Below are 13,824 nucleotides of genomic sequence, written 5' to 3'. Positions count from 1 at the left end.
TAACAGTGGGAAAGTGGGCTTAAGGAAAAGCAGCTTCATATAGTGCTGAGATTTCAGGCCACTGAACTAAATATAGTTTTAGTGGCCAAACTCTCAGGATCTTGTATATCCACTTTCTGAAGTAACATCATCTTAATGTGATAAAATCACTGAACACCTCTTTACTACAGAAAATACTTTCAGGTGAGTATTCAACTATTACTATAAAGCATTCTTATTTCATTCTTATTTGTTTGTCAGAATTCTAAACATGCTACACAACTTCATACATTTTAGACAGGCAGGACAGTCTTGAAGGGTTATTTCAAAATTATTTAAATTACATTGAAACTAGAAAAATTAGGATATTATACTACAAGACATCTTGAGATTCAAGGAATTAATGTAGTAAGATCAAGCACTAAGAAACATTTTAAGCCAAATGTTCCTAAAATGTGTTCATCAAGATGCAGTAAACAGTTGTTTTAAACAATCTCCTTTTACTAACACAAAGGCAAAAAGCATTAATGATGGAATACAAATTCTTATGACGTAAATATTTACAAACAACAAAATCTAATGGTCGACTGATAAAATATTCAATTTAGAAAAAATGGTAACCTAAACAATTATTGAATCTGTCAATATTTAAGTAAAGTTCATGTGATAAAGCCCATGTGACATTTACAACTCAAGTTGGCTTCAGATGAGAAAGAGCATATTATCTAATATGCAGAGGACAGCTGTTATTTAGACATAAATTAATTCCATTACTAAAACTTTACAAGAGTTGTTACAGACTAAACAAGAATTATAATCCACAAGTATTCATAGTGCTCACTATCATTTAGCTGTTAAGCCTGAGAATTGTGTCTGCACTTTATAGAAAGAAATCCAAGCTGACACTTCCATCTTACCGCCATTATTTTCTTTCATAATGAGCAAAGACAAAAGGCTGTAAATTAACTTTTCATTGCTGTTAATTAGTTCAGTGGTAGCAAAAGTACATCAGAAACAGGGTTAGTTGAACAGAGGATTTGATGCATGCAGCTACAGGCTGCTATATGTAAATATATATTTACATACACACACGCCTCCAACACCTCAGAGATATCAGGGGAAAACAAAAACAGGATGCAAAGAGAGTGATGCACAGAGCCAAAAGAAGCAAGAAAATTTAGGAAAGATAAGGAAAACAAAGTGTTTCCATGTGCTGCAGACATTCAAAGGAGGTAACATTTTCTCAGAGGACTTGTGGGGCCATGATGCACCTCTGAAGTGCTTCCCTACAGACCCCTCCAACCATGGGCACTGTCTGTGTGGGCTGATGCTTCTGTTCATTGCAGAAAAACAAAACACTGCACAGCCTCGTGTTGTGAGATCTGAAGCAAAGAATCATCTAGCACTGATGATTAATTCTAACAAGGACTTTAGATAAGTTGTGCCAAAACCAACGAACAGCTCTAGAATGCCTTTGCCTCAGTGCTTGGTGCAGGTGTGATTTCAAAGTTAGTATATACAGTCTTTTGAACATGTAGTCTAAAATACTGCTAGAAATTTTAAAGTTGCCATAAAAGCTAAGGTATCAATTTGAAGTACTAACAGTCACATAAGACTGATTTCTACCCTTCCCTCCCCCCCCCCAAATCAACTATTATAGTATGTTTCTATATGTACCTGAGTATTTGTTTAATCCAGTTCAATATGATTTGCAACTCAAGATTACTCCCTCTTTCCCCATTGCCACCATAAAGAATTATGAGAAAAGGAAGCTGGAGACTTATTTTTAATGAAGAGCCCTTGCACACAGGTATCTGTTCACTGCAAATAATTTTAAACTGATTATGTGCAGAACTACAACAATTTCCAATAATTCAAATGAAAATATTAAGGCCCAGACAAAATGCATTCACGCAGCCATGCACAGTACAGTGGTAAACAATTTTACTACTAAATATTTAACATGCTGCCCCCGCAAAAAAAATCAACCAGAGAAGATTAAACTTTTGTTTTTAGTATCTTCTCCTGATTGCGAGATGGTTTGTACTGTTACTCAATTTACAACTGCAGTAGATTTAATACTGAGTAAATAAATTAAAATGGAAAAATATGCAAGTAAATTAGGCAACGAAACTTTAAAGAACTGAAATAAAAATACCATGTTTTATTATAGACATGCAAGCAAGACACTCAGTTAAAAAACAAAAAGGGTTAGTTTATGCCCTATCAGAAGGGTCTGCAATGACTTATTTCATTGACAGTCACAATTTGTTCTTCCAAAAGAGAATGTGGATCGATAATTGGATTCTTTGACCCATATCATCATATCAAGATATTAAAGAAAAGATTTTACCATCTCCTTCAAATTGATTCAAAAATAAAAGTTAGTTTGACAAACATGACTCATTCTTTGTCTTAAGGCATGTATGCCAAACAGCACATTGAATGCTAAGTGAAAATTTTCCATATGCAAAGGAAGGTAGACTTTCAATCCTATGAAAACACAGAGTACCTGCCATGGAGGGCAGGAAAACATTTACAAAGACAGCCCTTGCAGTTTCTTCACAGCTTGGGAATTGTGGAATTAGTTGCAACACAGTACTAAAAAGGAGAATCTCAATCATAAAGAAATGTAGTATCAAGCTCATTTTTTCCCTGAATGTGTTTATTAGGCTGATAAATTTTTATATATCAAGTATTGTATTGGTTCTCCAGCAATTTTTACGTGTTCATACATGTTATTATTACTTAAATCTATTATTCCATACTTTAGCTCTCTCAATAAACTGTATACAATTTGACAAGGGAGCTTGTAACTCCAAACCATATAAAATAACATGGCAAGAAAGTAAAACACTGAAGTACTACTATGCTTTCAGAGAACACCATTTTCCTCTGTTGATGGACTCAAAAGCATGACAATTACAGCTATGCAAATATGCCTAAAAGTTTAATTAATATTTAGAGCATTTCTCTTTCTGTGGGATTTATCTTCAGATGTACAGAAGATCGTGCTCTGTATTCAGTGCTCAATTCCAAAGCTGCTGAGAAGTATGACTAATCAGAAAGTTTTTCAGGAGACACAAAAGCAGCCAACAAAGCAACGTGGTCAAGAATTACAGATTGCAACAGATCAGACAACTAAAACATCCCAATTTAAGAGGGATTTCCAATCAGCCATATAATAATTAACAAAATGATCAGAGCTTAAATTAAATAAGTAAAGAGAAGTACAGATGTTCAACAAGCGCAACAAATCAGTAAAAATTCTGCTTTAAGATGGAGAACAGACAAGGGACTACCACTGATGAATAGACAGTAGATACTGTTATTAGCAGCATTCAATTGTCTGTGCAAAATTATTACTAAGGAGCTGCTGTCATTTTCAGATTGGCAACAGTATAAAGCAGGGGACAAAAACTCCCAGAAATATATTCCCTGTAAATAGCTACACTCTTACAAGACAGAGCTACCAGAAACAAGCAACAGTAAACAGGTTTCATTAATGTACTTTCCTTAAATGCATTTTTAATGTTTGAACTTGAAATAACACTTTTTATAGAGGCAGAGATAATACAATTTCAAAGCGACACAAAGTACCTGTTTTGCTTTTAACATCATGCTTTAAATGCAACTTGGTTAAACTGAAACAGGACTATCCATCTGTAGCGAAGTTGGCCAATTACTTGCATCCATGATTTAATTAGTAAGATTTTTCTAGCTCAAATGCAGAGAGCTGAAGTATTGGATTAGAGTGAATGCAGAACATTTTGTCCCTCAGGGCATCACCTTGCGCTTCTGCTGGGAAGAGAAGCCAGCGGCTCTGCGTGCTTCCTCCTCGTGCTGCTGGATTTGCTGTTGTAACAGAATGAGCTCCCCAAGGAGGCCCTGCCGGGAGTTTATAATAAAAAGGAGAGGAAAAATTTGGGGTGTAAGGAGAACAAAGTTAAACCAAAAGGCATGACACAAAGACAGATGAAAAACAGGTATGAACGGGTCAATTCAAATGCAAGTGAAATTTCATTAGCAAGATCTCTTGCTAGCTGGAGTGGATAGTCAGCAAAACCATGCACTTTGCAAATCCAGGCAGAACAAAGCAACCAACATTTAGCTACATTTTACAATTATATTCAACTTTAACTAAGCATCTAAATATTTTTAAAAAATCCATCAGTAACTATCTCGGCTTTAAAATATTATTGATCTGTTCCGTTCATCTTTGTCAGTAAAAGTTTTGCTAAGAATAAAAACAAAGCAAAAATACCCTAAAGAATACAGACAGTTCATAAAAAGATGATTTTTGGTTGGTACTTAACTTTCTAAAACTAGCAGAAGAAAAATAATTTCTTGAGCATAATAAAAAGAAAAAGCTCCCTCTCCACTTCCATAACACACTGCAATTTAAATTCATGCTGTCATAACTCTTCCTGATCATTCCAAAACTTCCTAAAACTTGATGCTTATTTTTTTACTCATTCAGCATTTCCACAAAGCTTAGTTCTCTTCTCCCTCCACATCAAACAATCCTATAACAACGAGCTGTCTTTCAAAATTGGTTGAGAAATACAATGCCAGCCTCTACCAGAAGCTTATGAACTGTTTATTTCAGAGAATGCAAACAGTTCTTTAAAAAAATATTACATCTTCTAAGAAAACATGCAGTGAAATGAAATGTTTCAAAAATGTACTTCAGGAATCAAAACTCTGAAACAGAACTTTGGTGTAAGAATTCAAGACATCCATCATCAAGATATACATTTGTTGCATGAAATACACACACAGGCATGTACACATAAGGATAAACAACACAAGAGAATGGATAAAAGGAGAGACACAATCAAATGACCAAATATAAGCATTTGTTAAACAGTGATTTGTATAATTTGAAGCTTCTTGCGTTTTACTAAACCACTTTCAGATTTAATAAATGCCTCTAATGCCAGACGAGCAACTGAGCCAGGAACTCAGGCAAAAGATTTCATTCCTACGCAGCAGCAAGGAGAGGAAGCCTCATGGCTCATTTAGTATTAGAAGAATAATAATTATATTTTGCAGACAAGGAAATTCTGAGTATGACCCAACACATTCCCTTTCAACATTATGCTATGGGCCCAAAAATACAAGAAAAAACACTGAACAAAATCTGCCATGAAGGCCTTTCAGCATTTAAACAGGAAGTAACAGAAGCTTGAAGTCACCAAATCGAATTATTTAATCAGCAATTCCTTTCAAAGACATCTGGTACACGCGACTCCTACTCCACAATAAAGTATGAAAAGAATAATTTGCAACTACAGTCACACCACTTAATAAAATATTCAAATAAAAAAATTATATCATTTAAAAGACTTCTCTGATAGATACAAAGAAGATAATGTTACAATCAATAATTACATTATTATTTCCTTTATATTTTAGATCTTAATTTACTGTTTTAGATTAAAAGATAAATTAACATTGAAAAAATTAGGAACTTTAAATAGCACAGAACTATACACACAGTACCCCAGCTGGCATATACCAAGACACAAAAATATTGATATCTGTCATTGGACACTATCACCTCATGCCCCTCCACCAAAATCAACCTGTCCTTTAAAGAATTTTTGCTAGAAAAATCAACACCAATCAATTAATGTGATTTCAAAAATCAAGTTCTTTACAGCCATTACATTATTGTTTTCATTGTCAAAGAAACCATGTAAAGGGTAAGGAATAACATATTGGGACAAACCCTGACATTGTTACTGTGTATTCTTTAAACTTCTCCCATCCCCTATTATCTTGTATTAAAAGTTAATATACAGCACTAGAGCTGAGTATGATTATTTTAAAAGGAATACAAAGGAGTGAAAATTACAAGATAGGTAAAGAGATCAATTTTTAAGAATTTGAATAAAGGTAACAATTTTATCCAGAGCATCTATAACATGAAACTGGAAATTAAGTTGAGAATATAATAGCACTCTTAATAAAAGAGAAAATTATGGAAATTTTATTGCATAAGTTGCAAGGAAGAACAAAACAGAAAACAAATGATAAAAATGAAATCCATGTGAGTGACAGTCCTTACTCAAGTCTCTCTCACTCTCCAGCAGCAGCTGTGGTCAGGGGCTGTGGGATTTTGTGCAGCTCCTTACACCAGCTGAAGGTGACCCTGTGCAGGCTGGGTGAGACAATCACACACTCCAACTGCTCCTGGGAGCAGCAGGGTCTCCACAGTACCAAAGGAGCAGAGCAGAGAAAGGACTCTAAGCCCCACACCAAGACCTGAGTCACAGTCTTCAATCCAACTCCATCACAGCTATAATCACTATAAGTTTTCTTTAACGGTAAAGGTTAAGCTTTGGAATTTGTCTGCTTTAAGAGGAAACTATTTCTTAAAGAAAATTTTTGTGGAGACACAATAGTGCAAGATGACCTAAGAAGGTAACACAGCTGTTTCAAGTAGAAGCCTCAACTAGTTCCTCACTTAAAATACAGTACTTCTACTTCACTGTAGACTGTAGTTTTTGTAACTATGTTTGCTCTTCTTTCTCCCAGAACAAAATTTCTTATTTAATTCAGGTAAAAAGAGATTTAGATGCCACATACTTAAACTACTTATCTGAACACTCCAGTAATTTTAGTTTAATTCTCTTTTAAAAATATTGTACATTTTGGATTAAATGAGAGATTATGAGATAAACACCAAATCAGGCTGTACTGCTTCTTGTTAGCGAATGTGTTTGGGACATCTTTCATTCTCTTAAAGTTACTTTGCAAAACTACTGGCTTCTCACTCAGTCTACTGGAATCTTTTAGAGACCTGTCTGAGGATCACATCCTGTAACAATTCTTCAGAAAATTCCTCCAAACAAATAATTTCTAGATTTATCAGTTAAACAAAACGAAGAAAACCATCTCTCATCAGGCACATTGAGTATCATACTACAGCACCCATACAATCACTTTATGAACCCATACAATCACAGCTCTTAAACTAGCCATGGTTGGCAGTGCTAAGCATTGAATGCAAAAAGGCCATCTTATCCATTGTCTTGAAAGTAATAATTTTGCCTGCAAACAAACTTGGTGATTATGCTCTGTTAGGGATTCATATGTGCCTAGTTTGAAATATTCTGTACAAACTGATCACATTAATTAGTAAATTAACAGTTTCTTATCAGATATAATCATTAGACCAGACAAAATTTTCTTAATCATATTAATTTAATCTGGTGATATTTTCCACACCACAGTCAAAGTTAAAATGCAGATATCCCTGCATCCAAAACAACCACAGGATCATAACAAGTTTTAATGATATTACTAGTATTCAATAGAAGTGTCAGTTATTTCAGTCATCAGAGACAATAAACTAAGATGGCCACTTCTTCACAAATCAATAGTAAAGTGTTCTTTAAGATTTATACAGTGAAACCTGTGCAAAGCAATCACTCTGGAGAAAAACATAGACAGTTTACAGACAAAGGGGAAATAAAAAGCTAGGTTAATTCTTGTGTAAAAATCCATCAGTGTTCTACAGGGGAAAAATGGTTGTAAGATCTGAGCTTTGTACATGTTTCACTATGTTACCATGCAGAATTAATGTAGAATAAATGTATACATGCCTGCATATACAGAAAAGTTGTTTATGGAAAAGCCCCAGTTATAGTTCAGAATATTTCAGTTCAAAAATAACTATATGATCATTTACAAATTCCCTGATATATATTGTTTTCCTTCCATTTTTGTAAAACAACTTTTAAAAACATACACAAGAAAAATAAAAGCCTTTAAAGAATGAGAAATGTGACAATTTAGGAATTTAACAGAAATGTTCATGAAAACAAAAAAATAAACTTCACCTTCTTGACTTCAAGAAAAAAAGTGCTAAAACTTTAGGTTACGAAAATACAGTAACATTATTTTCCAGAAAATAGTAACAAAAATATGATGTATGCTTTATTTAGATAAAGAAAGTAAAAAACAGACTACTTTAAGAAATGGAAATTCTTTAAGGCAGAAATACTTAAATAAAAATTAACACTATGAAAATGTCAACAGAAACGAGTTTGAAGCAGAAATGCTAAAAAATAAATATAAACACCTAAACCAACTTCAGTAGTAAGTTATAAACTCAAGTGCCATGGAGATCATGCCCTGAAAAATTGCAAATGCACATACAATACCTAAAATCACATTCTTATAACAGACCAATTTTCTTAATAATGCAATTATTAAACATATTCATGTCTGCCTTGTAGTTCCTTACACCAAAATGTTTACTATCCCCGCAATAATTTTATATATTAAAAGCAATAATGCATTCGGAACTAATATTCAACAATAAATACTTTTCAAGCTGCTTCCAATGAACTTCTGCAATGGGCTACTGATGCACTTTCAAACCATAAATACCTGTTTATAGAGACAATTTCAGGTTTGCAAGTGAGTAATTACCTTCTTGAACTGCTTGTCATTGTCGTATCCCTGGTCAGTAGCCCGGAATGCTGTTTCTCCTGGGGAACCTAGGACACAATTACAGAAACTAATAATAAGATGCAAAAGGCACTTAAAATCTCAAACTACAGTTACTAGAAAATTAAAGCTTCAACCTCTATGAGTTAGTAATTCAATAATTTTTAAAGTTCCTATAAAAAAAATTCATCTTAAGAAACTGAAGAAGAAACTCAGTTTAAAACTCATCTGAAAATTTTATATCTAGTTTATGACGCAGATTAATTATAACACAAGGGAGCAGGGAGCTTCAGTGAGACTATTAAAAGTTCTCAAAATATTGCAGAATTAGTTTTTGAGAAAGAAGGATAATACAAAATCCACTGATGTTACTGTAATGAGAAAAAAAACCTTTCCTATTGTAATGAGAGGTTTTCAAAAGAAGCTTCTGGAACAAGCCTGAAATAAAAAGCATCTGCTAAAGACTCTGGCAGATACACATCAACCATTCACCTATTCATTCCCACAGGGGAGGACCTAGGCAGGAAAAGTTCTGCCCCCAGAGGGTGGCTGGGCACTAGAACAGGCTCCCCAGGGATCTGGTCACAGCACCAAGCTCAACAAGCTTTTGGACACCTCTCTCAGGCACAGGGTAGGATTTTCAGGATATCCCTGAAAAGGGCCAGGAGTTGGACTCGATGATCCTGATGGGTCCCTTCCAACTCAGCATATTCTGTGATTCTATGAAGTATTCTAAAAATAGTTGGAAAGTATTTATAAATCCATATTAAGTTGCTGTAAATAGTTGTATTTATATTGATATTCACTCCTCTTAGTATAGTAGTGGTTTAACAGTTTGCTGTAAAAAGGCAGGTTAAAGGCAGGAAAAAGGGCTTTTACACACCTAACAACAGAAGTAGATCAGAAGCTCCTATGACTTCACTAACCAAATTGTAACCTGTGAAAAACCAGCAGAAGAGGGGAAATAAAAATTATAGACACAAAACAAAATGCAAGATAAAGATGAGGGATCTTTGTTTCATTTGGAGGACCACACAACCATAAATGGCCATTATGCCAGTGTGAGTATGATAACAAGAAATTGGTGACATCTCACTGTTGGTCAACAACAACACAATTTTAAACTGTTAAAATTTTAAACAGCCAGAATACATAGGAGATTGTAATCTACTTGTCACTCTGCTGAACTTGGCCCTTACTTAGATTCTTGCTGCATTCGTAAGATTAATGAATTAGTTCTGCCATTGACAGTATTTCAAAGAAACAAAACCACACTTCTTATGCACACTGATATGAAAATATTTTCAAACACACTTCGAACAATGATATAACCCCTCACAGATACATTAAGCCTCCTACTGCCTGGATACAATGAATAGACAAACCATCCCCACGCCTTTTCTGAAGGATTTGGAACTCACCTGCTCCTTTGAAACACTGCCCCACCTAACCTAAATATCCAAGAAAGCTTTGCTGGGTCCAGAACTAGATGGAAAACATCATTCAATCCAGAATACCTTTCTTACAAATCCCCTATTTCACACAGTTGCAACATTAAGAACCTTCACTCTTAACAATCCAACTCTTTTCTCCTGTAACAGCTGTGATATTGCTACTGTCCAGTGACACTCTCACCAAGTTCTAGCTGGACACAACCAGCTTCTCTCTGACTCACTGAAGAACTGAGCTTTCAAGCTGAAGAAGAAGTTGAAGCTGAATAGAAGTTTTTTATTCAATTTCATATTATAGTTCTCTGCACTTGTTACCAGAATTCTTGCTTTTAAAAATACATCACACTTACCTGTGTCCACAACTCTTTCAGAAGAGATATTCAATGCAAACACAAACATTTCCAGGATCTGCTTTGTTTTAGCATCTAAGGACATACCTACACCCTCATCATCAAATAGGTTCAGCTTTTGAAATTAAAACTTAGCTGAAAATTTGTTCTCACCAGGAGAAAGAAATCCTTTCAGTGAAGCGAGGCTCTCTCCAATCTTTTCAAAGTCAGGCATAAGTTTGGCAAGGTCATCTGCATCAGGGAGGGCTTTGAGAAGTTTTTCTAGGAAAACAGTACAACAGTTAGTGAGTTGGGCTTTTTTCTATTATTTTTGGAAAAAAAAAAAGTCTTAGGCTATAAAACCTAGCAACTGTTTCAGAATATGGCTTTAAAATTTTTTTTAAACAAGTACGAAGAAGTTTCTCTCCACGTGCACCTCCCCCCACTACTGTTGGGAAAGACTATCAGATCTGAAAAACCACTTGCTTTTTTAGACTTTGAACTTCCTGATAAGTTGGCTGCCTCAGGTACTTTATAATTGCTGAAAACTTATTGCTACATTTTAGCACATTTCATACATTATCCTTTCACTTACTTTGTAGAGGATGTTTTAAAGTTACATGAAACTGTAATTATGCTCATGCCTTTAATCTTTTTAAGAAAAGCTTAGTTTTCAATTTCATAAACAAGCCAATTTTGTGATCCTTAAAATAAAAATCATTACCTTTAAAGTACTATAAAAATGTAGTGTCCATTTGCAGTAAGAACAAGAAAAACTTGTATGAGTTTTCAATCTCTGCATTTACCTATGCAATTCTCACACATGGCATCAAGGCTGGAAGTAAACATCTGTAAGTCCCTCCCAATCCAAACCATTCTACCATTCTATGCAGTAAAATCTTTTTTTTTTTTTTTTAAGATGATCACATTTCTACCCTGCATACAAAATGCAAGTCTGAGGTTGATTTTCAGATTTCTGTCTTTCATCTAAAAATACACAAAAGACTCTACTGCAACCTGAAGGCTCAGGAAAGCAAGACTATATTTTTCACTTTCTTTTCTTCTCTATCTTCAAGATAATTTTGTGGATAGGCAGGTTTGCTATTCTGCATTTTCAACTTGTCTTTTACTCACACATATTTTTTACTATCTATTTATACCTTCACTTGTAAGTCAATCATATAGAAAGAAAAAAATTTCTGCATAATGCTACCAAAACCTGTGTGAGTCCCCTTGATCACACTGCAACTCTCCTTTCACTAATGGGACTATATGGCTTTATGAAAAGACCAAGAACATTCTCAAATGAAAGGATGCATTAGGGAATATCCATGCTAAGCAGAGCTTACTTTCTTTTTACAAACACACTGATACAAATTCTTTGGTGAAACACACATCAAACTCCAAAAATAAAAGCCCACTCAAATTACAGCTGAAAAGCTACTCCTGGAGTGAGGCCCTGAGGACCTACACTCCTGTGTTAAGTTTTACACATGCCAGTCTTTAGACAGAGAAACATCATGGCTTTGTGATACCGATGTCAACAAGTTCATCAAGCTCCCAAATGAAGTCAGGAACAATCCACTTATAATCCTCGAGATCTGGTATCATGTCCTTCCACTGCTCATACGTCTGACAGAGAAAGGAGAAAAATCATGGTAGAAATAGAAAAAAGAAATGTGCATAGAGAAGTATATGAGCAACTACTGCCTACACATAAAACATACTAACCTACCATCTTTAGCTATGAGTAGTACTTTGATTTTCTAAGATCCATAGCAGTTTCCTATACAATGTTTTCCATATTCACTCATTTTTATTATCATCAGTTAACCAAGCAATGGCATTCCATATTTTTGTGGCTATAACAAGAACTTGTGTTCTGAAGTATGTAACAGCAAAGACAAAATGCATGAAGTAGCTTCCAGAGATAAATACCTTCTTAGCTGTGTAGCCACCTCCTACTGCAGATCCTAAGATGAGATAGCGAACTCTGAGAAGCCTAGAGGCCAATCTGGCCAGCCAAAAGTTCCTGTGGGACTGGTACCCATGTTTGACATTCAAAAGTTTTGTTTTGTGAAGGGGAAGACGATTCAGAGAAGAGAACTGCTGGATGGATATCCTTAGGGGAGGTCTCTGGAACCTTGCACTTGGGTAGTAGGGATGATGTACACTGCGGGAAACAAGATGCAGGTTTTGAAGCGGTGATTTTCTCTTTATTCCACAGCTGCTGTTCGCTAGGCTCCGGCAGATGACACTAAAAGAAAGAAATAAAAACTTCAGCTGATTTCTTCAACACACCATTAAATCAAAAACCTCTTTAGAAGCAATCCACATTATATTTCAGCTGGTTACAGATAATCTTATTACATCACTGTGAAGCCATAATTTCCAGCCACTACTGCTATACTTATGAGGAAAATAAAAAGCTGCAAACATTGCTAATGGGTATAGTATTTCTAGTGGTTACAGACACAAAACCTTCACTACAAGTTCTGAAGTCTGTTATGGATTGCATTTAACTTTCACACTGCAGTAAGGCAGGTAAGAGGTGTGGTAAAGCATGTTTGGGCTAAAGAGTCCACAAAACACTTCCAACATACAAGAAAACATACAAGTTCGGCCTGTCTTATTCTGTAAACTCCTAGAAAACATTAAGTTAGTAGAGGATTTCCAAACTTTTAAAAAACCCGATACACAGAAAAAAATTCTTTGTAGAATACATTTGTCCTATTTAGGCCAACCATGTGCTTAATGACACCTTTCAGTTCCTTTCACTTGTTGTGGTTCTAGGATTACAAGAACCTAGGTTTTGTCTTGGGTCATGCATAGACAAGATGAGTTCTGGAGGTGGCTGCACCATGTGCATTGATGCTTTCATGAAGAAATTCAGATTTAAGAGGGAAAAGTCTGGAAAATTTGAGTCTGAAAGCAGAGGTCAGCCATGAAAAGCAAATGTTATGCAGACACATGGTCTGGAATAAAACTTGTGTACTATGAGTGAAATTACAGGCATGAAATTTTGAAAGCTGAAATGAAACCTTGTCCTTTCTCAGGGTTTCCAATATTATCAAGTGCCTCTTCTTTCAAATGGGACAAAAAAAGAAAAGAAATGCTTCATATCACTGAAATGGCAAATTACTAATCCCATAATCCTAAAACATTTAAAATTAACAGATTTTAACAAGAACAAGTGAATCATACTTAGTGGACAATACTACAGCACTTTCTAATAACATGCTTTATGATCTATACAGCTCTTTGCCTCAAGATTTTCATGTACTAGAGGTGACAGGCAAGTTCTTAATGTCCAAACAAGTGAAAGACTTTGTCATAAAAAGGACTTTTAATCCCGAAATTGAGCTTTTGGAATCAGAATTCAGATATTTTTCTCTCTTAAAGACCAATTTTGCCAATGATCTAAGTTTAGAAATTTCCTTTAGTGCAATGGGAAGCTCAGTCAAGGAACTCCAGGGACTGCTCTGCCAGTCCTCATTTCTAAGTCCCTATGGCTGAGGACACCTTTGCTGCCATACTAAACCATCTCTGCAGGGCTGGGCTTTGGCAATATGAAACTTAGAACCTAGAAAGAGATTAATAAG

The 13,824-nt window shown here is 35.1% G+C and overlaps 1 protein-coding gene across 4 annotated transcripts in view; it reads right to left on the bottom strand.

Annotated features, from left to right (window-relative positions):
* OPA1 (OPA1 mitochondrial dynamin like GTPase) overlaps nucleotides 1–13,824 on the bottom strand; it is a 49,409-nt gene that overhangs the window by 34,075 nt on the left and 1,510 nt on the right. Inside the window, exons 2-7 of one of the 4 annotated variants that reach the window (XM_058030942.1) lie at nucleotides 12,161–12,479; nucleotides 11,758–11,854; nucleotides 10,397–10,504; nucleotides 9,326–9,379; nucleotides 8,425–8,492; nucleotides 3,769–3,867 (exon numbers count right to left, since the gene is read on the bottom strand). In XM_058030942.1, coding sequence (XP_057886925.1) covers nucleotides 3,769–3,867; nucleotides 8,425–8,492; nucleotides 9,326–9,379; nucleotides 10,397–10,504; nucleotides 11,758–11,854; nucleotides 12,161–12,479 — 745 coding nt within the window. The remainder of the gene's footprint in view (nucleotides 1–3,768; nucleotides 3,868–8,424; nucleotides 8,493–9,325; nucleotides 9,380–10,396; nucleotides 10,505–11,757; nucleotides 11,855–12,160; nucleotides 12,480–13,824) is intronic. The other 3 variants (XM_058030944.1, XM_058030943.1, XM_058030945.1) reach the window with 3 other exon arrangements.

This window comes from Melospiza georgiana, chromosome 10 (genome assembly GCF_028018845.1).
Source record: "Melospiza georgiana isolate bMelGeo1 chromosome 10, bMelGeo1.pri, whole genome shotgun sequence".
NCBI classification, from domain to species: Eukaryota; Metazoa; Chordata; class Aves; order Passeriformes; family Passerellidae; genus Melospiza; species Melospiza georgiana.
Note: the sequence above shows the minus strand (reverse complement) of the source record. Positions and strands in the feature narration are given on the sequence as shown.